Raw genomic sequence first — 23,304 nt, forward strand, 5'->3', positions numbered from 1 at the left:
GGAGTAAGTTGGAGGCTGAGGGGGGGGGGCACAAAGGACTTCTTTGGACGTGGTAGGGAGAGGCAGCTTTGAGTTGAGGCATCCTTTATGGTTTCTAAAAGTCACTGCATTTCATTTGCTTCTTCATGTTGGTTTCATCATGGATCTAGTCTCCTTGGGGAAGAGGATGTGGAAGTCAATGAAGTGATGATATTTCAAAGGCTGGGCTCAGCCTTTGCTACACCATCAGGACCTCCTGATTCATCAGCAGTTTAGGGCCAACGTGGGCTATTTGAAGGTTCCTTGAAAGATGGCAGGGAATTCAGTGGCCGTTGAGTTTTCCTATGGAGAAACACTGCTGTCTTTGTGTCTGAATTCTATGCTTTGCCAATGCCACCGAAATGGGCAGCGCTGGTTCTAAGCAGGTCGCCATCCATCTGCTTGTGGTCTGCTGCTGATCTTCAAGCAGCTAGACAATGCTGAGGGGTCTGTGAGCATTCAGAACAACAGCTGCTGGTTTGTACAGTTCCTCAGCGCCACCCCCAAGTCAATGTCATTTACAAACAACAGTGGAGGAAGTCTCAACAAACCCTCAGAGGGTGATAATTGTAATGATGCTTCATATCTTCTCCCTATGTAATTTTATGGGAATTGACAGTCTAGCCAAATAATAAGTTCCAGTCCTTTTCATCTGCCCAGTTCCCAGCACACTGCGAGGTGTCTGAGGCCCTTGTCTCTCACCCTAAACTCTCAAAGTCCATCTTAACACTAACAGTCGTAAAGAGAAAATTCCTAATGGGCACTGTGGCCTTCATTGAAGAAGCTCTTGGAACCTTCCAAACAGTCGCTAATGGAATGTGACAAAGCTTGCAAGGAAAGTTGCCCATTCCTAGTTTTGGGGTGGCTAAGTGGACTGTGGGTCTCAGAGGGGTATCCATGTGTCTGAGGACACTTGAGGAAGAAGGGGGGTTGATTGTCCAGTGTTACCCCATGGCTATCTCTGCGAGGCACAGTTCTTGCAAACCATTGCCAGGGCCTCTCCTCCTCAATCCTCCTGGAGGTTGGGGGTGTTTGTCTTGCTTGGGGGCTCGGTGGGACTTGTTGCAGCATAGGATCGAAATGTGGTGAGTGAGTTCCATGGAGGGGGGCGGGGAATCGGGGAGAAGTTGGTGCAGCCCCCTCTCTGATGGGAAGAGCAGGTGTTAGACAAGGCAGGTGAGACTTGTGGGTTGCACAGGTGAGTAATGTGGGTGCCGATCCCCGGGTGCGGGGTGGCAGCGGTGGCTGGAGGGGTGGGGGGAGGGAGAGATCTTGGCAAGAGCACTAGACGTGGCTTTGGATGGTGGACAGCAGATCAGGTGTCTGCATGTAGGCTTTAAGGACTAAGTCGTGGGCCCAAGGACAAGTCCCAGGCTGCCTGCTTTCCTCGGGGACTTGGGCCCTGAAGCCCAGAAAAACTGGCCTCGCTTCCCTAGGTGCAGGGGGGGGGGGGAGCGGGAGGCGGGCCGCTTGCCCGCCTCCCAGGAGGAGGGGGGGAGGGAGGAGCCCGACAGGGCGTGTCCCACGAGGGAGCGCCCAGCGCCCCGGTGCGGAGAGCCCCCCCCCACCCCCTAGGAAGTGGATTTGGCTGTTCCGGATCCAAACCCAGCTTCCAGGTTTTCTCCCGGGCCCGGGGCCTGCGTGCTCCCGCCTGTCTTCAACCCTCCCCCCTCCTCCCCGGCCGCCCGCCCCCCTCCGCCTCCCCCCCCCCCCCACCCCCTGTGCCGCGCCGCTTGGCCAAGTTTGTGGAGCGTCGCCGCGCAAGCCGGCCAGTCAATCAGCGGCGGAGCTGAGAAGGGCACAGCCCCGGGGCTGAGGGCAGCAGACTCCAGCCGAGCCCTGCTGAGTCCGGCGGAGCCGAGCTGAGTGCGCCGCAGGGGGAAGCAGCGCCCAAGGGGGCAACCGGAGCAGCCACGCCAACCCGAGCGCCCACCGGACATCACCCACACCGCTCCGCGAGCTTGCGGGGCGCGCCTGCCACCTTCCCTGCCCTCTTCGCGTGCCTGCCCGCAGCCGGGCAAGCCAGCTGGCCGCGATCGATCGCTGCCCCGTGGAACCCCGAGGTCAGCGCGGCCAGTGCGCGGCTCTGCTCCGTTGGGCTTCCGCGCTGCTTCCACGCCGACCTCCTCCCTTCCAGCCGGGCGCCTTGGCACCCAAGGACCGTTGCCTGATCAAGGCCCAGCTGTACTTCCCCCCCCCCCCCCCCATCTTCTCCAGCCAGTCCAATTCTGATCTCGAGAGCCATTCCTTGGCCCGCTCCGGAGCGTCGCTTCCTAAATCACCCGCCCCCCCGACTCCCCGAGTGATCGCGTCCCAAAGGTGGGAGCGCGTCCGTCCGCCCCGGCCCGCACCATGGCACGGTTCGCCTTGCCCGCGCTTCTTTGCACCCTCGCGGTGCTGAGCGCCACGCTCCTGGCTGCCGAGCTCAAGTCGAAAAGTTGCTCGGAAGTGCGACGTCTCTATGTGGCCAAGGGCTTCAACAAGAACGATGCCCCCCTCCACGAGATCAACGGTAGGTTTGGGGGGGGGACCCCCTCTCCCGGCTGCTAGGCAGGGACATGACCAAGCTCTTGGCGCCCCTGCATGGGACCAGGTACCTCAGAGGCACAAATAGGCAAGAGAAAGAAAGCGATCAAGAAGCAGTCCCAACTGGGGGGTGGGGGGGAGTGCCGCGCGGCCCTGGGGAGTGTGAGGAAGAGGGGGTGCTGCGACTTGCCGGGGTTCCCCAGTGCCACTCCCGTGCTCTAGTCCCCTCCATCCCCCTTGCGATCGCCGGACTCTGGGCCCTCCAAGTAAGTGCTTGTCACCAAGCTGCCTTGCCTTTTCCGGGTTGAACTTAACTGGGCGCCCCGCTTTGTTGTAGTATGGGTGACTGAAGAGAGAGGGTAACGGTGGGAGAGCGGGATTGGGGGGGGTCCTGCAAAATGTACAATTGGAATGGATGCCTCCTTGATGTTCTTTTAATACACTCTTCCCTCCTCTCCCTTGCCCCTCTTACCGCGTACCAGGATTAAGAGTTTGAGTAGCTGCAAGGGCTTTAGAAGTCGCCTTTTAAAACACTGAACGCCTCCCCTTGCTTCCCCTCACCAAAGCCTGACTTTTTGGAAACTCTTGCTTTCCAGGACGGTGGGACCAGAAGGGGATCCCCCCCCCACCCCGCCACTCTTTCTTTTTTTTTTTTCTCACCTCATTTTAAGGGTTAATTGCACATTCAATTACAGACCTTTGAAAGAACTGATTACGGGAAACCTGACTCTCACTTTGGAGATGGTAGTGTAAATGAAGAGGGCTTTGCCTCTGAAAAAGTTTTTTTTTGGAGGAAGGGGGATTTGTATGCCGGGAGGTGACTTGGGGGTGTTTGTGAATGCCCTTCTTGCAGCTTTGGGGTGTGGAGAGCACACCTAGATGTGGAAGCTGGAACCATTGGGACGAAGCCACTCGGGCTTCGTTGGCTTCTTTGCTGTGGCCAACTGTTGAGCTGCAGCTCGGGACACCAGGCTGCACCCCCCCCCACCCCCAGACCATTCAGGTAGCCTGTTGGCCCCCAGGGGCTCAAAAACAGCCTGGATCTGGCCTGGCGGGTAGCCAGCACACCCTAATGGGGGAGTGAAAGTTTCAAGCTCCTGAGGCCAAGCCTCCATTCCACACCTTTCATGGAAGAGAGCAAGCTGAGCAAGCGGAGTCTTTGCTTGGCGTTGCTGGTTGCCGGGGTGGGGTAGGGAGCCCCCCCCAAGAAAATATTGTAATTTTAACCAAGCACTTCCAAAGCCTTAGGAAGACTTGGAGGAGGGAGGGGAGCACGTTTTTTTTTTTTTTGGGGGGGGAAGGACTATGGATAACGTGAGAGATTAAGTGCAGTCATCAATTCTGTGGAAATCACAAAGGTAATTGAGGGAAGTTGCTGGTCTCTTTCGGAGTGTAACTGGCATGTATCTAGAAATAGAAGTGAAGAAATTGCTGGAGTAGTCCGGGCCTCCATTGCACCTTGCCAGTTATCAAATAACTCGCACACTACTGATTAAAGTCTGTTTGCCCTTCAGCTGCCTGTCTTTGGGGAACTCAACTATGTCCTCACAGCTGCAGAGGTTTATTGGTTGTAGAGCCCTGAAAAGCCCTTTCTTTTCCTCTCTTCCTCTCACCCAGCCAGAAAAAAATGAAGGGAACCCTCAGCTACTGAAGCTTGGGGGCTTTAGCAGGCCAGATTGGGTGTGTGTGTATGGAGGGGGGGGTCTTTGTGCCTTCACAGTTTGGGCCTGGGTACCCTAGAGGTGATTGGCGTGAAGGTTACCATTGTCATTCCCACATTTTGAAGCGATCTATACAGCTAGGCACTTAACTGGGAAAAATGACAAGTTTTCATCTTCTGCTCATGCAAACAATTTATGCCTTTGACATAGACAGAAAGCATTCAGGCAGTGAGCTGGGAAAGGCCGCCCCCTCTCCCCCCAACTACCACCCACTCTCTCTAACTTTGCTCCTTGCCTTCCCTAGAAATGGCAGGACATCTTTAAGGTGTCGCTTCTGAACATCTCAGCGCGCCCAGGAAAGAGGGAAAGCTGCTCAGTCAGGGATCCCACACTCTAGGTGTTCCCGTTGTCATCACCCCCCCCCCCGGAAAAAAAACACCTGAGAGGCCAATTTGCATACACGTCAATCATCTAGGCCCCTTCCCCAAAGATGGGGGGGTCTTTATTAGTGACCAGCCACAGGAAATGGAAGCTAATGTGCTCACACCCAAAACATTTGATTCTTTTTGTCTTGTCCTTCATCTCCGTCCCAGGGCTGCTGCTTTTATTTCCCCCTTTCAATGACCTACTGGACAGCATTCTCCTGAAGAACAAAGGAAGTGCCTTTTTAGCTGCAGTCCCTGCAAGACCACCAGGGATTGGAGCTCATGCAGTGCAATTTCGCACCACTTTCAACAATCACAAAAATGCATGACTCCATGGCTCAAAAATGTGGGGTGTTAGAGGCATTTATTGGACGGTAGGATGCCGTCACAACACCATAGACCCAATCAAATACCTTTAGATGCCAGTAGAGAGCCAGAGGTGATCTTTACCATTGAGCCGCTCACCACAGGCCTGAAGCAGCCCCACTCAAATTTTGGTCATTTGGGGGAGCACGGTCAACCTAGTCACTGTTTGCAGTGTTGATCTGAATGAATTAGTTGCCAGGCACTTTTCCTGAGGAGGGGGTTATTATATGTTATGTATGTGTATTTATTATAATACAGTGTATGCAAATACTTGCATATATTATAAAAATATATACCTGCATTATATACTATATGTTATATACGCATACGTTATGCATTGATGTGCTAATATATAGTAAAACTGTGTATGTTATATATTAGAATATAATGTATATTGTAACATAACATGTATGTATATTTGTATACACACATAAAGTATGTGTATATTTCTCAATACAAAAACATCAAGGATTGATATTTTTTTTAAGGCAAAGAGTCACAATGTCTGAGTGCCTAGTTCATTGAGCCCTAGGCATAGTCCAAGTTTAAGATTTTATTCTTTTTGTGTGCATGTCTTTGTGTGTGTGTGTCGGTCCTGGAGCTTGAACTCAAGGCCCAGGCTCTGTCCATGAGCTCTTTTGCTCACGGCTAGCACTCTACCACTTTGACCCATCCTACTTGCAGTTTAATAGTGGTTCACGGGAGGTATGAGTCTCATGGACTTGCCTGCCTAGGGTAGCTTCAAACTCAGATCCTCAGCTTCCTGAGTAGTTTAGGATCACAGGTGTGAGCCACTGGTGCCCAGCATAAAGTTTTATTCATTTATTTATTTCAAAAAACAACCCAACAATCTCATTTCGATTTCCTGGAATTCATTTTGGTAAATATTCTTTTAGAGAATCAGAAGCACAGAGGCATTGAGCCTTTGTGCTTTTTCCTCCCCTAAGAGTAGCTTGCCAAGTTTTTCTTCTTGATGGTCTTTGTAGACCGGCTTTGTAGAGGTCTGAACAGGCTTCAGGAAGACTTCACAGTCAGAAGTCTCATTCCTAGATTGGAATTAGGATTATCCATGATGTGACATGGTAATATGTATATCAGGCAGACAGCATTTGTAAATGAGGTCTTGCATTGCCTGTTACTTGACTCCTGTACTTCTCAAATAATCGGGAGTCCAAAGACTTTAACGGGAAGCATACATTTTTCTCTAACTTTCATTAACTATATATTTTTGGAGTGCCTACTATATACATATTCCTTCTTCTGCATCATTGAGGCAGCAAGAACAAGAGGAGCCTCCCCCACCAGGCCCTTGCCTGGTGGTAGGGAGATAAGGCATGCAGATTGGAATACACCACAGGGTGTGATAAATGCCGTAAGAGATGGGGGGCCCTGAGAGCACTATATTGTGAAGTCCACTAGAGCAGGCAGGAGGCCCTGGCTTCAATCTCTGGTACAAGAAAACCCCCAAAACACAAGGGGCAAAGATATTTTAGACTAGACTCTTGGGGAAGGCGATAGTAGTTCAGTAATTCATAATCTGTTTTCCTTGAGGATAAAAAAATATGCAACAATTTCCTGTGTGTGTGTGTGCGTGTGCATGTGCGTGTGTGCACATGCGCATGCGCGTACGCATCTTGTGGCTTGAACTCAGGGCCTGGGTGCTGTCCCTGAGCTTTTTCAGTCAAGGCTAGTGCTTAAGCTCACTTCCAGCTTTCTGTTGGTTAATGGGAGATAAGAGTCACATGGGCTTTCCTGCCTAGCCTGGCTTTGAACTGTGATCCTCAGATTGCAATCTCCTGAGTAGTTAGGATTACAGGGATGAGCCACTGGGGCCCAACTTGAGTTTTTGTTTCTTATTTTCATTTATAAGCTATGTACCTGTGAGTGTTTTTCTTTTCTTTTTTTTTTTTTTTTGCCAGTCCTGGGCCTTGAACTCAGGGCCTGAGCACTGTCCCTGGCTTCTTTTTGCTCAAGGCTAGCACTCTGCCACTTGAGCCACAGCGCCACTTCTGGCCGTTTTCTATATATGTGGTGCTGGGGAATTGAACTTCATGTATACGAGGCAAGCACTCTTGCCACTAGGCCATATCCCCAGCCTCCTGTGAGTGTTTTTCTGTGTATACATACACCTATATACATGTGTATTCCTCAGAGAGCTCTGGGACTCACATACAAGCTATGTTGTTAGGATGTCATGGGGAAGGGAGATGGAGGAGTAATGATATTTTCCTCCAATATTGTGCCATATGTTTGCAAGTTTTATAGTCCCCTCTCTTCCACTTTTGTTAGCTGGGTCGGATTATCCTATTGGAATAGAGCATTTGAGTCTACCTTAAAAAGTTATTATTTTGTTTATGTGATACTGAGGAATCGAACCCAGGGCCTCATGCATGCTAGGCAAGCTCTCTACCACTAAGCCACATTCCCAGCCTCTGCTTTTTTTTTTCCTATTTGGAACAGATCATAGATGTCTGTGATCTATTCTACTGCAGTCATCTGTTTGACTTCCTGTGAGAGTCTAATTGAGTCCCACGACGTACCACTTTAGAAATGGTCTCAAGTGTTTTAGGAGCTGCCTCCTGGACATGCCCAAAAAAGAACTTAGTAAACGTGCTGGCTTATGCAGTTTAGTCTCTAGTTCGAGCATACAAATATAAAATGTTTGATTCGGAATAATCACTATTTTCCTTTTTATATTTGTTTCACATCGGGTTGCATGCAATTTCGGGATTAGCTGGAGACGTGACTGAGGAATGAAAAGGAAGTATGTTGTTATCTGTACAAGAGACACAACACCACTGTGAATCCGAGACAGTTGGAAATGCCTCTTGTTAGCTGCCTGGTAACATTCCTTGTTTTAGCACTATGGCCTGTTTTCATAAGGTTTATCAAAAGTGCATTTTTTGGCTTTATGATCAGAGTTGGTTATGGTTCTGAGCACATATTAAAGATTTTGTGTTGTTTAAAGCCCCCAACTATCATAGCATCATTCTTATTTTATAGACAAAGAAACAGAGAGTCAAAGGAATGAAATATATTCACAGCCCTATAGCTAGGGATAGAGGTAAGATTTGAACCCAGGTCTTAACTTGACCCAGAATTATCATTTGTGCTATGTCCTACAGATGGGAAGACAAGGTCCCTTCTCTGCTGTTATAGAGGTCTTAGTAAGTTTTGGCCTAGCTTTCAAGTAACTAGTAAACACCATCTTCTCGGTAGTAGAGAAGAGCCAGTCATATCGTCTACAGGAACATATAGTGTAAATAGTAGAAGGAATGTAAATCCTATTTCCTGGACCCTGGGGAGCCAATGAGGGTTTCAGAGGAGGAAAATGTCATTAGTCAGGTTGTTTCAAGAAAGATTATTGACAGATCTGTTAGGAGGCAGACTTAACTCATTTTTACTGATCTACTTGCTTCCTGTCTAGTGGCTGGTCATTCCATTCTGAGTGTTGCCAGCTTCATTTCCTTACGTGTGTGTGTGTGTGTGTGTGTGTGTGTGTGTGTGTGTGTGTGTGTGTGTGTGTGTGTCAGTACTAGGGCTTGAACTCAGGGCCTGGGCACAGTCACTGAGCTTTTTCCACTCAAGTCTAGCACTCTGCCCCTTGAGCCACAGCTCCACTTCAGCTTTTTGATGATTCATTGGGGATAAGCTCGGATTACAGGCCTCAGCCACTATCACCTACCTAATGTCCTGAGCTTTTGGTAAGGTTAACATTCTGCTGCTCGATCCACAGTTCCACTTCTGACTTTTTTTAGTTAATTGGAGATTACAGATTCAGGGACTTTTTTGCCCAGGCCGGCTACAAACTGTGATTCTCTCATCTCAGCCTTCTGAGTAGCTGGGATTATGGTGTAAGCCACCAGTGTCCAGCTACTCGGAGACTATTACCTCCAACTAACTATCAAAAAGCCAGAAATGGAGCTGTGACTCAAGTGGTAGAGTCAACCTTGACTAGAGGGACAGCACTTAGGCCTTGGCTTCAAGCCCCACTATAGACATTTTTTTTTTTTTTGCCAGTCCTGGGGCTTGGACTCGGGCCTGAGCACTGTCCCTGGCTTCTTTTTGCTCAAGGCTAGCACTCTGCCACTTGAGCCACAGCACCACTTCTGGCCATTTTCTGTATATGTGGTGCTGGGGAATTGAACCCAGGGCTTCAGGTATACGAGGCAAGCACTCTTTGCCACTAGGCTATATCCCCAGCCCCACTATAGACATTTTTTAAAAATAAAGATTCTTTTTTCAGGGAAGTTCAGAATTCTATTTTACTTTATATATTGAGATAAACTTCTCAATATGTAAGGAACAGACGGAATTAGGCAATTTAGAGTACAGTTTTTTGTGGGTTTTTTTGCCAGTCTTGGGGCCTGAACTCAGGGCCTGAGCACTGTCCCTGGCTTCTTTTTGCTCAAGGCTAGCACTCTACCACTTGAGCAACAGTACCACTTCTGGCTTTTTCTATGTATGTGGTACTGAGGAGTCGAACCCAGGGCTTCATGTATACAAGGCAAGCACTCTTGCCATTAGGCCATATCCCCAGCCCTAGAGTACAGTTTGAAGAATAATTTTCTATATTCTCTGCACACGGATGACCTTTTTTCCAGAAGGAAAACCTTAAATTTTCTCTTTACCAAATGTTAAGGATATTTCCCAAGTATTAAGTATTTTTGAATCAAAGATATCAGAATATTTTATAGAAATAAGCAGACAGACTAAAATTCCAACAAGGTAAGAACTCTCATTTTCAATTGCATTTGCTTAAACATTTGCTGCTTACCAGAATTCATGAAGTGATTTCATCTGAGAGGTAATTTGAAATATCCTATTTCACTTCTGTTGCTTTTAATTCAGCAATGTGGTAGGAGAGGGGAAAATATCAAAGAAATCCATCAGCCAGGTATTCAAGTTTTGCAAAAGAAACTCTAACAAATGTTAGAAATTAGGAAAAACATGGAATGCAAATGTTAAAGAAAAAGTCAAGAACCTTGAGGAAGCCTGGAAACTATGTAAAAACATCTTATTGGGAGTTCAGATAAATGTGTGCTAGACATCAAAAAGACCAGCTGCTCAGAGGGAGAAAACATGACCCCAGCGTGAGTAAATGGCAGAGTCAAAGAGGCTGTTTCAGGGGAAAAGACACCTTTCATGAAAGGCAGGTACAAACTCCAAATTAAACACACTGAAAAAAAGCAACCAATGTGTGAGAGGTTTGAAAGAACCAGCTAGATGCCTGGTGCTTCACACCGCTACTCCTAGCTACTCAGGAAGCTGAGATCTATGGATCTCATTTTGAAGCCAGCCCAGGCAGGAAAGTCCATGAATGAGCCTCTTATCTCCAGTGAACCACCTAGAAATTGGAAGTCCACCTGTGGCTCAAGTGGTAGGGTGCTAGCTAAGGGACAGTGCCCAGGTCCTGAGTTCAAGCCCCAGGACCAAGACAAAAGAAAACGCATGTATATGTAAGGGAATAGACATAACCTGGTCTGTTTTGTTTTTTTTTTTTTTTTCCTCTCTTTAAAATCATGCAGTGGGATTCCAAGGCAAAAACTATTTAGAAAATGCATTTCCTTTGGAGTATGTAGGAATGTTGGCCTGCTGTTATTGAGGATTGAAAAATTACTAAGAGCGAGAAGGAAGAAAGTCCACTGCTTTAGATGATGTAATTACACAGAAAAGAAAAGGACATGATTTCTTGGAATGAATCGTTCGGGCTTCATTGTGGGACAAGCTAGTTGGCTGATTTTTTTTTCTTGGAACTAGTCTGGGGCTTGAGCACAGGGCCTGGGTGCTGTTCTTTATTTAGCTTTTTCTCTCAAGACTGGCACTCTACCACTTGAGCCAAATCTCCACTTTCCACTTCCGGCTTTTTTGGGGGTATAGTTTTAGTGGCGATTACTCTCAGAATTTCCTGCCCAGGCTGGCTTCAAACTACAATCCTTAGAGCTTAGCCTCCTGAGTAGCTAGGATAACACCTGGCTCGTTTAGTACTTTTGATGAAGTTCTCCCAACTTGGCAAATGAGGTTGAGGACGGTGTTAAGAATGCTGGATTATAGAACGTGGTTCACTGTTTGGGTAGTGAACATGTTAATACTGGGGTAGCACCCCAAATCAATGAATCCATACCTTCTGAGAGGGTAGCAGTAGGTAGGAGGTGATAGTATTTCTTTCAAAGCTCCCAAGTGGAGCTGAAGCTTTGCCACCATTGACAATCCTTGCCCTAGCTGTTGTCTTCATCCCTGTGATTCTGTTATTCGAAATTTCCACGAAATCCATCACAAAAACATTGGCTCAGATAGGAGTTCTCATTTAGACAGCATGAATGTTTGTTGCAATTTTGGCTAACTTGGGTTTAAGAGAAGATCCATCAAACAGGAGGAAAGATATTTTTAAATCAAGATACAAGTCTAAACCCCAAGCAGCAATCCAAGTCCTTTGAAGAGAATTAGGATAGAACCCAGCCTGGCTGTCATTTATTGATTAAATGTCAGCAAATTTAGTGATCCTTCTTTTTCTCTTTATTGGGGAAAAAAAAATTTAAATCTCTTTATCCCTTACCTTAATGTGCTCTTTGCCATGTGTTTATTCTCTTCAAGTATCTTATCAGGAAATAGAAGTACAGCAAATCCCTAGGCTTCTGCTCAGCGCAACCATGCAGAACACAGCTGGGAATGTGGAAGCCGGTGGAAAAACTAAATGATGGACACAGCTGCCCTAAGCCTTCTGCATTCTATTGGAAGAGAAGGCCTATGGAAAGTCTTCTGGCAGCCATCATGGAGGAGGGCTGTAGGTTGGGTGTTGGACATTGCAAAAGGTGTAAAGCAGGATTCAAGTCTTGAGTGTTTGTATTCAAATTAGGTAGCTAGCAAGTGTTGGGAGGGGATGGGGAGGAGGAGGCGATAAAGGGCTTTGGTTATCTGGCTTTGCAGTCCTTGGCTGATTAGTAGTGGCAAGTGGTGTGGGCTGGGGGGTGGGGGAGGGGCCGAGTGGCCCAGTGAGAGACCAGAAGGGATAGTTTTGGGTGGTTTGTGGGTTTTTTTTGGTAGCAAGTAAGACTTCTGGCTGAAATGATAGAGGAGGGTGAAATGGTGGGTCGCTGAGACGCAGCTCATCTGCAACCTGCTGATCCTTGAGCTATTGCTTTGAGGATTGGGTGAAGGCATCGAGGTGCTTTGGCAACATTTATGGGCATTGGTGGATTCCAGGGCAGATTCGGTATTGTGACATAAACGTTCTGGAAGCGTGTTTGAGCAAGAGTCCCATGGGAGCTCTTTGGAATAGGAAAGACAATTCTTACCAAGGGAAAGGTTCCGTTCATTTTGACTTTTACCTGTTGAGAGCATCTACTTTCCCAACAGTACTGAATCAATAAGGGCTCATTCAGTGTGTCAGTTTGTCGTGTGTGTGTGTGTGTGTGTGTGTGTGTGTGTGTGTGTGTGTGTGTGTGTGTGACTGATGCTGAAGTCAGAGTTTTGTGTATGTTAGGCAGACTTCCACCATGGATTCAGGTCTCTCTAGCTGCCTTCCTACTCCTCTTCTTCCTCCTTCTTTTCTTTGTGGTCCTCCTCCCCCTCCTTCCTCCTCTTTCGCCTATTCCTTCTCCCCCTCCTCCTCTTCCCCATCCTCCTTCTCTTCCTCCTCCTCCTCTTCCCCCTCTTCTTTCTTTTGACTCAAGATGTCCTTTTCTAGCCCAGGTTGGCCTCAAACTCAAATTTCTGACCATTCTTCCTCAGCATCAGTGCTCAGATGGCAAGGGGGTCACGTCACCCTGCCCAGCTGACTCGATGTTTGATTAAAAAAACTGATGTTGGGCTGGGGATATGGCCTAGTGGCAAGAGTGCCTGCCTCATATACATGAGGCCCTGGGTTCGATTCCCCAGCACCACATATACAGAAAATGGCCAGAAGTGGCGCTGTGGCTCAAGTGGCAGAGTGCTAGCCTTGAGCAAAAAGAAGCCAGGGACAGTGCTCAGGCCCTGAGTCCAAGCCCCAGGACTGGCAAAAAAAAAAAACAAAAAACTGATGTTGAGCCAGGCATTGGTGGCTCATACCTATAATATTAGCTCTTCAAGAGGCTGAGATCTGAAGATCATGGTTTGAGGCCAGCTCAGGCAGGGAAGTCCAGGAGACTCCTATGACCATTTAATGATGAGAAAGTCAGTAGTGGAGCTGTAGCTCAAGGGGTCGAATGCTAGCCTGGATTGGACAAAGCTCAGGAACAGCTGCCAGGCCTTGAGTTGAAGCCTTAGGACCAGCGCAAAGATAGATAGATAGATAGATAGATAGATAGATAGATAGATAGATAGATAGATAGATGATAGATCATCTATGTTAAAAGGCTGGGATGTATCCCAGTGGTAAATTGCTAGCCCAGCAGTACAAGGCTGTGAGTTCCATCCCCAGCTCCACCCTCAAGTAGATTAAAGACTGTATATGATTAATGTAGTGGATTATTCACTTGAGAGCTTTTGGCTTACGATTTTGTTCCTCTTCACTTTTTCTTCTAAGCCCTTTGGAACATTCTAGTTAGGAGATTTGTCTGCTGTGCTCAGCTTGGCAAGCTGACATTTTAACCTAGAATCATAAGAGAGCCAACTCTTGAGGGGGGGAAGGGAAGGGGAAGGTGACAGGTTTACATATTGGATATTGGTTTCATTTACGAAACAAAGTAAATGTATAATGATAAGAAATGTTAGAGCAAGAGCTGGTAATCCTAGTTACTCAGGAGGCTGAGATCTGAGGATCGAGGTTCAAAGCCAGAAAAGTCTGTGAGACTCTTATCTCCAATGAACCACTACAAAGCTGGAGGTGAATCTGTGGCTCCAGTGGTAAAGTAGCTCAGGGACAGTGCCCAGGCCCAGAGTTCAAGCCCCATGATTGACCAAAAAAATTAAAAAGCTAATATTAGAATCTAAAGCTAGTCTCTGAGCAGGTAGCAACCACCTTTGCCTTTGCTGGGTCTGATCTGAGAGATGATATATCCAATTCCTGCCACACTGTGCATGGTAGGTGACATGGAAGGTAATCCTTGAAAACAATTTTTTTTTTTGCCAGTCCTGCATCTTGGGACTCAGGGCCTGAGCACTGTCCCTGGCTTCTTTTTGCTCAAGGCTAGCACTCTGCCACTTGAGCCACAGCGCCCCTTCCTCTAAGAATCATTTTTGAAGCCAAGTGCCACTTTCTTTCCCCTTTAATCCTAGCTACTGAGGAGGCTGAGATCTATAGAATCCATGCTTTCAGACCAGCCTAGGCAGAAAAGTTCACTTGACGCCATCTCCAAAATAATGACCACAAGGCTAGACTCGAATGATGATTCAAGTAGCAGAGTGCCAGTCTAACAATCATGAGGCCCTGAATGCAAAACTTAGGGCTGAAAAAAATTCTTTTGACTTTCTGTTCATATATCCTTCCTTCCTTCCTTCCTTCCTTCCTTCCTTCCTTCCTTCCTTCCTTCCTTCCTTCCTCCCTCCCTCCTTTCCTCCCTCCCTTCCTTTCTCCCTTCTTCCCTTCCTTCTTTCCTTCCTTCCCTCCCCTCCCTCCCACCCTTCCTTTGTGCTTTGCAGTGTTGAGGGTGAAAATCCAGGCTTTCATGCCCATTAGGCAAGATTTCCTGCAGCTTGTACTGTAGGAATGGACATTTTTACTCTTTCTTGCTGTAGTCTGAATATTTCTATCTCCTTCCCAGTTCCTATGTTGAACTCCCTGCACCCAGTATGCTGATGGGCGTCTGGGAAGCGAGCCTGTGAATAGGATTAGTGCCTTGTGAAAGAAGTCCCAGGAAGCTCTCTTGACCTTTGTGCCACGTGCAAGGAACAATGAGGAGACTGCTCTGAGTAAACGGGACAGAATCTGCCCAGCACCTGATCCAGAACAGGGAGGAAAATATTTCCACCATTTCCAAACCATTCAGCCTGTGGGAGCAGCCTGAAGTAGCTAACATTTTCAATTTAAGCTATTTTCTTTAAAAAACAAAAAGAAAGAAAGAAAGAAAGAAAAACAACTTTAATTTCCACTAAATCTAGACCTCGATGCCTAAATTAAAAAAAAAAAAAAGAGAAGGAAAGTATGGTTTTGTTCACCTAGAACACAGCAGATTTCTTGGCTTGCTGGGAGTGAGTGTTCTATGTGGTCTGTTTTAATCCAGGTAGATTTCATGTGTGTATATGTGTGCATGTGTGTGTGTGTGTGTGTGTGTGTGTGCACGCGCACCAGCCAGTCTTGGGTCTTAAACTCAGGGTCTGGATGCTGTCCCTGAGCTCTTTGTGTTCAAGGCTAGTACTCTACCACTTTGAGCCACAGCGCCACTTCCAATTTTCTGGTGTTTCATTGGAGATGAGAGTCTCATGGACTTTCTTGCCCTGGCTGGCTTCAAACCGCCATCCTCAGATCTCAGCCTCCTGAGGAGCTAGGATTGCAGGCGTGAGCTGTTTCAGACATTAACCAGAACTCAGCTGTGCCACAACAGCCCTGACAAACACAGGTACTTTGGTACCAGCACACATCTATCCTTTTATTTTCTCATGAACACTTGGCTGAGGCCTGGGTCTCCATTGCAGCCTAGCCATTCTTTTCCTGCCAGTCCTCTGCTTCCAGCTACTTTTGTCAGTTTGTCTTTTCAAGCCTCTTAAAGCCTAGCTTCATCCTTAAAGGCCTGGCTCCTGTCTCCAGGAGCCCCTGGAAGTGTTTTCTTTTGCACTGCTGAGATTTCCTTCGTTCATTAAACCCTTGATGTTGGCTGCTCAGCAAGCATTAAGCCTTCTGAAGAGTTGTTGTTGTTGTTATTTTTTTTTCCTCCTTTAGTTATTGTTTCTCTCCCACCACGCATTTGTCTCCATTGAGTTTGCAGTCTGGTGTTTGGTTAGAGATGAAAACAAAGCACTATGTCCTCGCAGACGACAGCGCAAAGCATGTGGTTAGCAGTTACTACTTGCAATGGTCCAGTGTGGTCGGAGTATCATTTTTCTTGGCAGTCACTTCACACACAGGCTTGTTTTTTTGGTGCCAAAATAAGCAGTCATTACATTCCTTACAATTTATAGTCAAATTATTATCTACTATTGTCAAAATTGCTTTAATTATAGAATATTTCCCCATGCGAACATTTTAAAGAAATGCCAAACAAGCCGGGTGCCTGGTGGCTCACGCCTGGTATCCTAGCTACTCAGGAGGCTGAGATCTGAGGATCACGGTTCGAGGCCAGCCCAGACAGGAAAATCTGTGAGACTTGTATCTTCCAGTTAACCATCAGAAAACTGAAAGTAGAGCTGTGGCTCAAAGTGATAGAGTGCTAGCCTTGAGCAAAAGAGCTCTGGGACAGGGCTCTAGGCCCTGAGTTCAAGCCCCACAACTGATGAGAGAGAGAGAGAGAGGAGGGAGGGAGGGAGGGAGAGAAAGAGGAGGGAGGGAGGCAGGGAGGGAGGGAGAGAGAGGAGGGGGGGAAGGGAGGGAGAGAGGAAGGAAGGAAGGAAGGAAGGAAGGAAGGAAGGAAGGAAGGAAGGCAAACAAGTCAAAAGCCAACAAGACAGCTTTTCAACAAGTGTGCTTTAGAAATAGTCCTTCAAAATTGTCTTTCCCCATGATATTGGAGGCTATGATGAGGATATTTGTTCTTGTTTAAGGAGTTCAACTGTGAGTGTATGTATATGTGTGTGTGAAAGTAAGTATTGGGGCTGAACTCCATGCTTTGAACTGCAGTACTCAAGTCTTGCTTGGCTTTTCCTTCCTGCTTACAACTTTTTCTGTCATAGCTGGCACTCTACTTACTACTGGAGCTATACCTCTCCTTCCTGATTTTTGCTAGTTAATTGAGGAGAAAAGTCTGGAGGATTTTTCTGCCTAGACTGGCTTTAAAATGCCACAACCTCTCTGTACATCAGTTTGATAATAAAAATTTGAAAAAAAATTAGAGAGAGAGAGAGAAAAAAAATAAAATGCCATTCTCAGATCTCAGCCTCTCCTGAGTAGCTAGGATGATAAGATGAGAGCCACTAAGGCCTGGCTAAAACAAAGTGACTTTAAAATGAGTTTAAGGGGTTGGTAATGTAAGCCCTGGGTTCAATTCCTCTGCACCACATATATAGAAAAGGCCAGAGAGAAGTGGCGCTGTGGCTCAAGTGGCAGAGTGCTAGCCTTGAGCAAAAGAAGCCAGGGTCAGTGCTCAGGCCCTGAGTTCAAGCCCCAGGACTGGCAAAAAAAAAAGAGTTTAGGGCTGGGGATATAGCCTAGTGGCAAGAGTGCCTGCCTCGGATACACGAGGCTCTAGGTTCGATTCCCCAGCACCACATATACAGAAAACGGCCAGAAGCGGCGCTGTGGCTCAAGTGGCAGAGTGCTAGCCTTGAGCGGGAAGAAGCCAGGGACAGTGCTCAGGCCCTGAGTCCAAGGCCCAGGACTGGCCAAAAAAAAAAAAAAAAGAGTTTAAATAAAATACTCCCTCCACCCCCCAATCTACCTGGCTGTTTGGTTAATATTATGCCTGGATATTTTCCCCGACTTTGGAACTCTCTTTGCTCTGCCTATTCAGGTCCAGTGATTCTTGTTGAACGCTGGGAGGCTCTTGTGGTGGACGGGCAATTGATCATTAAGCAGTGCGATAATCTGAGACCATGTCCTATCTTCAGGTTCAAGGGCAAAGGGAAAACCAACAGCCTTCCAAAATAAGGGCCTCTGCATCTGTTTTCTGGGATCTGAGCACAGATCGGATGTCCTTCAGCTTAGCCGGTCTTCAGTCATCTCTGCCTTTGGGTCATGCTTTCTAGATGTCCCTAGACCGTGCCCTTTCCTTAAGCACTCAACAGCTGCCATCCTCATCTCCGTGCCCAACACCTCTTAACTCGGCTTGATACACTTGCCTATAAGCAGCCTCCCCCGCTCTGCCTCTCTGGCTCTTGTTCTCAGCACAGCAGCCAGTGTGATCATATTCCAATGGCTCTCAACTACCCAGAATGCAATGCAGAGCTTTTGAGGCCTGCCAGGACCCGTCCACTGGCTCTGTCTCTTGATTTCCCTCTCTTCTCTCATGTCCCTAACTGACTTCACTGTAGCCACAGTGTCTTTTTCTTCCAGGCACGGTTCAGGGCCTTTGCGCTTCCTCTCCCAGGCCCTCAGAAGGGCTGGACATAGGAGCTCTATCAACATCTACCCTTCTTATTCTCAGCACCTAAAACCAAACACCCTGCTGCCACTCACAGCAGGCCCTGTAGCTTCCTTCCTTATGTGAGTCGAGACTTGGATTACTTCTCACTTTCCTAGAGAAGCGTCTTTTGATTTCTGTATAAAATAGAACACCTCCCAGACACATCCTCTCCCTACCCCCCACCCCCAGCCTGGCCAGGGACTTTGGTCCCTCTGTTTCAGGCCCTCAGGCCCCCATACGCCATGTCTAGCACATTGTCCGACACTGGCACTGGGTATGTGTTAAATGAAGGCATGAATGGGGGCCCTCCTGGCAAATAGATTGCTCTTCAGAGAAAACGTTCAGAAATCCTAGTTGATTCTAGGACAAATGAGTCTCAGACCACACCTGTGAGTTCCCATCTGTACAACACAGGTACCTAGACTAAAGAGTCTGTCATGCAGGAAATTTTGAGTGTCTGTTCATTTCCAGCCACTGAGGTTAAAGCAGTGACAAGGTGTCCTATTCAGAATGCTCAAAGACGCATCCTGCAAGTCAGTATGTAGTTGGAGTTGTGATCATGGCTTCCAAGAACAATCTTTTGCAATTGGATATAGAGTGGGGATACAGGATCAGGGCAAGGCACAGCTTTTTTTTTTTGGTGCTAGTCCTGAGGCTTGAACTCAGGGCGTAGGCACTGTCCCTGAGCTCTCCCCCCCCCCCCCAATGCTAGTGCTCTACCATGTGAGCCACAATTCCACTTCTGCATTTTTTGGGTGACTAATTGAAGATAAAAGTCTCACAGATTTTCCTCCCTGGGCAGGCTTCCAATCTTGATCCTTAGATCTCAGCCTCCTGAGTAGCTAGGATTAAAACTGGTGAGCCAGCAGTGCCTGGCTTCTTTACTTTAGACTAGAAACTTGCTGTCTTTTGCTGTAACTGTATCCTTCATGTGTATGAGTTCCTATTTCTCTGTCTCCTTATAAGTACCAATCAATATCCTGTTGACGGCAATAATAATCTGTACAATGGCTAGAATTCCAGAAGGAGCTGCACATAGGAACATAAAGCTACTTTATAGCTCTCTCTCTCTCTCTCTCTCTCTCTCTCTCTCTCTCTCTCTCTCTCTCTCTCTCTCTCATCCTATAATTTCTTTTTTCTTTTGCAGGGCTGGGGATGGAATTGAGAAGGGCCTCATGCATGCTAGGCAAGTGCTCTACCACTCTCATACACCCCGACCTTGTTACTTGCGATCTTGGCAGTGAAATAATTTGGGGGATTCAGGCAGCATCTTTGCTTCCTCTGCTCTCCCTCCCCCCTCCTTTCCTTGATTAATAATTATGCTCTCAGTCAGGACTTTGTACCTAGCACTTAGAGTTGTCACCGTGCTGTTTGGCCTCTGGAGATTATGGTTTATGGTAAGTCAGATGTGTTCCAATTGAACAGATGATAAAATACCAACTGTAAAGTGTTTTTTGAAAAAAATATATGTATACATACACACATTTTCATATCAAGGTCCAATTCCTGTTCAGATACATAAGAAAAAAGGGGAAAATGTGAATGAAAGGGAATTTTGCATGGTTTAAATTACAGTATATACATTTGGTACATCTACTATTTTTAACATAAGGCTATAAAAACAGTTCTATGGTTCTGTACAGGTGAAAATTCAAATGACTATAAATAATGTTCTTTTAAGTGTTCACTATTAAATGGATTCTTTTTTTTTCTGGAAGTGGAATGCAGAGTCTCTTTATATTCTGAGCAAGTGGCCTGCCACTGAGCTCCAACCCAGGTCTTTGGTTTTAAGCTAGAATCCAGCAACAGTCATCTGCATTGCTGCATATATGGCTTTTCTTAATAATTTCCTCAATTTCAAGTTTGCAGTATATAAATTTCTTCTTTTTTACTTTTTTTCCCCCTAATCCTGGGGCTTGAACTTGGCCTGGCTGCTGTCCTTGAGCCTTTCTGTGCTCAAGGCTAGTACTCTACCACTTGAGCCACAGCACCACTTCCAGCTTTTTTTTTCCTGAGTACTTTATTGGAGACAAGAGTCTTTTCTGCCCTGGCTGACTTTGAACCAGGATTCTCAGATCTCAGCCTCCTGAGTAGGTAGTTTTATAGGCAGGAGCTACCAGTGCCCTGTTCCTACAGGATCTTATTTCCACTTAACCAGCCGAAAGGCAGAAGTGGGGGCATGGCTCACGTGGTAGAGCATCACCCTTGAGAAAAAAAATGCCAAGCAAGATTTTGAGGCCCTGAGTTCAAGCCTTAGCACTAGCACAACAAACAAATCGTTTGAAGGGATGGAACCGCATTCTCTGGTTCTTCTGTCCTTTGGAAAACAGCTTCTCACATGTCTTGTGCCTTACATTTACACAGGAGGGGTGGAACGAAAACTTTCTACCACATTTGTCAGGAACACAACTTCCTAGAAAGCAGTGCTATTGTTCCTTAAAAAAGGGGCTCATCATAATCTTCCACCCTTGGACCTCTTCTATTTTTTTTTCTTTTTTAACAATGCAATGATTCTCTATTAGTTGTGAAATGGCCTAAGTCAACTTTGCATTCTTTGTTCCAAATAACTTTGCTCTGCCTCATGTCAGTGTCTGGTCAAAGGGCGTTTCCTGTGTCCTTGGCTTCCACTGTTTGTCTTAGTTCAGCTTTGAGATCCAGAGGGTACAGTCTTGCCTTTTAAATCATCTACTGCATCTTTTATCTTTCAACAGGTCCTGGAAAGAAATCATCGAATGACTTCTTTCCAGCATCAGGTTTTGAAAGATCCGAGGCTGGCTTTATTTTGACAGGTGGCTGGTGAAAGAGTTGCTTACAGGGGAGGAAGGGAGGAAGGGCAGATGTGTAGAAGGGAGAGCAAAGACGGTAGCCATTTTTCTTTGGGATTGTCCAGCAAATAGGGGGTGATTTAGTTGCTCTTCTTTTCCTTCCTGGACCCTTAAGGATTTGCTAGTTACAGCCCAGGAAAGCTATTGGAAGACAGCTGTGTCATTTAAGGACCATATTTAGATCTGTTCCTTAGGAGGCTAGGAGACTTCCTGTGGAAACAGAATCAAGATGTACAAGATGCACCTGTACACATGAGTGTTCCTCTAATGAGCAAAGAGTGGTAAGCCCTGTTCTTATCAGTAGGTGTGGATGGGTTGGGGAGTGTAGGCCAGCATGCTGTCTCTGGTCAGCCCCGATGGAACCTTGGGTTGAGGGATTGCTCCCAGTGGCCTGATTTGCTGTAGCCATGTCTTATTTACTTTACACCATAGCTGGGGATAGCAAATTGTCTGTTCACTGCCTCCTCGATGAGCTAGTGCTTTTCTTTGTTGAAGTTGACTAGAATTCCTCACTTCTTTTAACCTTTGATGGTTGTCTTCTTCCCTAGATTGTCCCTGGATTATTGGCACTTCTGTGGTTACTGGGCCTTGGTGGCACTGTAAACAGGAGAGCCATGTTTGTCTCTTTCAATCTTCTCTCCTCTCTCGTCATTCCCAGCCTCCATCATTCCACCTTGCCTGGCTGAGCCTTCAGTATAGTTTGTATCTTTCTTCATCCACCCAGTGCAGAATTATATAATGATATTCTAGGTGGTTTGCAGAAAAGTAGGAGCCATTTGTTTTTCTGCTTTCCATGCCCCCTTCTGCTGCTCATAAAACACTTTTTTTTTTTGAGTACTGTGGACTCCAGTACATTTAACAGATTAGAGCTTGTTAATAATTAAGAACAATATGTAAGGTTCAAATTGATTTAAAGAATTAACCAGCAGAAACCAGTGAAGCTACAACAATAAAGAACTAAAAGGATTTGGGATCCAGACAATTCTTTGCCAGACGCTCTATTTTTTTTTTTTCTTGGTCCATTCCCAGTTCCGGCTTTCTGAGTGGTCTCTTGGAACTAAAGGAAGCAGTCAGGAAGGGTAGAAATGGGAAGCAGAAAGCAAGTCTACATTGGTGTTGTTGTTGTTTTTTGTATTAGAACTGTGGCAACAAAGCCTTTTTTTTTTCCTTCCAAGAACGGCCAAGAGCGTGTTCTGTCAGGAAGCCTGTTTTCAAAATTCACTGTCACTTATAGACCTCTTGCTCTTAAATGAAGACGGATGACACCAACTAAATTGAGAATGAAAAAGTCTCAACATTTGACCACATGCATTCTCTTTCCTGACCTTTTCATAAGTTCTAAGATTATACCTTCTTGTTTGAGGTTATCAAGTTTCAGTGTTTACCTTTGACTCTAGGACCTTTTTTTCCCCATACGGCTAAGTGGACACAAACTCTAACATCAGCATGACATCATATCACTTAGCAGGTATAAGAAAGAGCCCTTGCATGGAGAATCAGGAAGCTACCGTGCTATTCTTTGCCTAGCCATTGGCTGCCTGGAGGATGGGCGTGCCACAGGGTGTCCTATCAGGGCCTTCTTCCTGGTGCTCATGAAATGGGAATTGAAGTCAGTGCTTATGAAGATCCTTGGCAGCTATGGTATTTTTCTTGTCTCGCTGCATGTGTGTTGAGAGCTGATGAGCTGATGTGGAAAGATAGGGGGGAATAAGAGGGAAACCTCCTCATTGCATATGGATTCTTGAATACAACAAAACCTTGAAATGAACTGTTCTGGGTAACTGAGCTTTCTGAATAGTTTTTGTCCCTTTCCCTGCTGTCAGCTGTCATTCTGTACTGCTGTTAGCATGCTTGCTTTTAGCAACTCCTGGCTCTCCCTTTTTGGCTGCTTTGCTTGTCTTTGGAACCATAGCAATAGCTCATCAAAATTCTGTGGCAAGTGGAGAAGAGGGGTCTTCTTTCATGAGTTCAGCTCGTGGACTTTAGTGATGTGCTACTATGGCCCTATTATAGGCTAGACGTTGGTGTCACTTATTAGGGACTTAAAAAGGCAGAAGACAAATGTAATCCTCGTTACTCAGGAGGCTGAGATCTGAGGATCATGGGTCAAAGCCAGCCCGGGCAGGAAAGTCCAGGATACTCTTATCTCCAATGAGCCACTAGAATACTGGAAGTGGAGCTGTGGCTCAAAGTGATAGAGCACTAGCCTTGAGCAAAAAGTGCTCAGGGACAGCTCCCAGGCCCCGTGTTCAAACCCTAAGACTGGAAAAAAAAAAAAAAAAAGCAAAAATTGGCTGCTGGTTTTACTATCTCTACAGGTGCATGAACTCTTTAAAGTGGGGTACTTTGA

General features: G+C 46.4%; 1 protein-coding gene and 1 long non-coding RNA gene across 2 annotated transcripts in view; one reads left to right on the top strand and one right to left on the bottom strand.

Annotated features, from left to right (window-relative positions):
* Positions 1–409: 409 nt before the first annotated feature.
* Positions 410–23,010, bottom strand: LOC125344143. Its single transcript, XR_007209415.1, has 3 exons — positions 22,133–23,010; positions 17,446–17,449; positions 410–419 (listed from the first exon to the last, which is right to left on the bottom strand). It is a non-coding gene; the product is annotated as an uncharacterized LOC125344143 (long non-coding RNA).
* The window catches only part of Gpc4 (glypican 4), a 114,240-nt gene continuing 92,702 nt past the window's right edge, over positions 1,767–23,304 (top strand). The window contains exon 1 of the mRNA XM_048336749.1: positions 1,767–2,530. Coding sequence (XP_048192706.1) covers positions 2,371–2,530 — 160 coding nt within the window. The 5' untranslated portion in view covers positions 1,767–2,370. The remainder of the gene's footprint in view (positions 2,531–23,304) is intronic.

Source organism: Perognathus longimembris, chromosome 28 (genome assembly GCF_023159225.1).
Source record: "Perognathus longimembris pacificus isolate PPM17 chromosome 28, ASM2315922v1, whole genome shotgun sequence".
Lineage (NCBI taxonomy): Eukaryota > Metazoa > Chordata > Mammalia > Rodentia > Heteromyidae > Perognathus > Perognathus longimembris.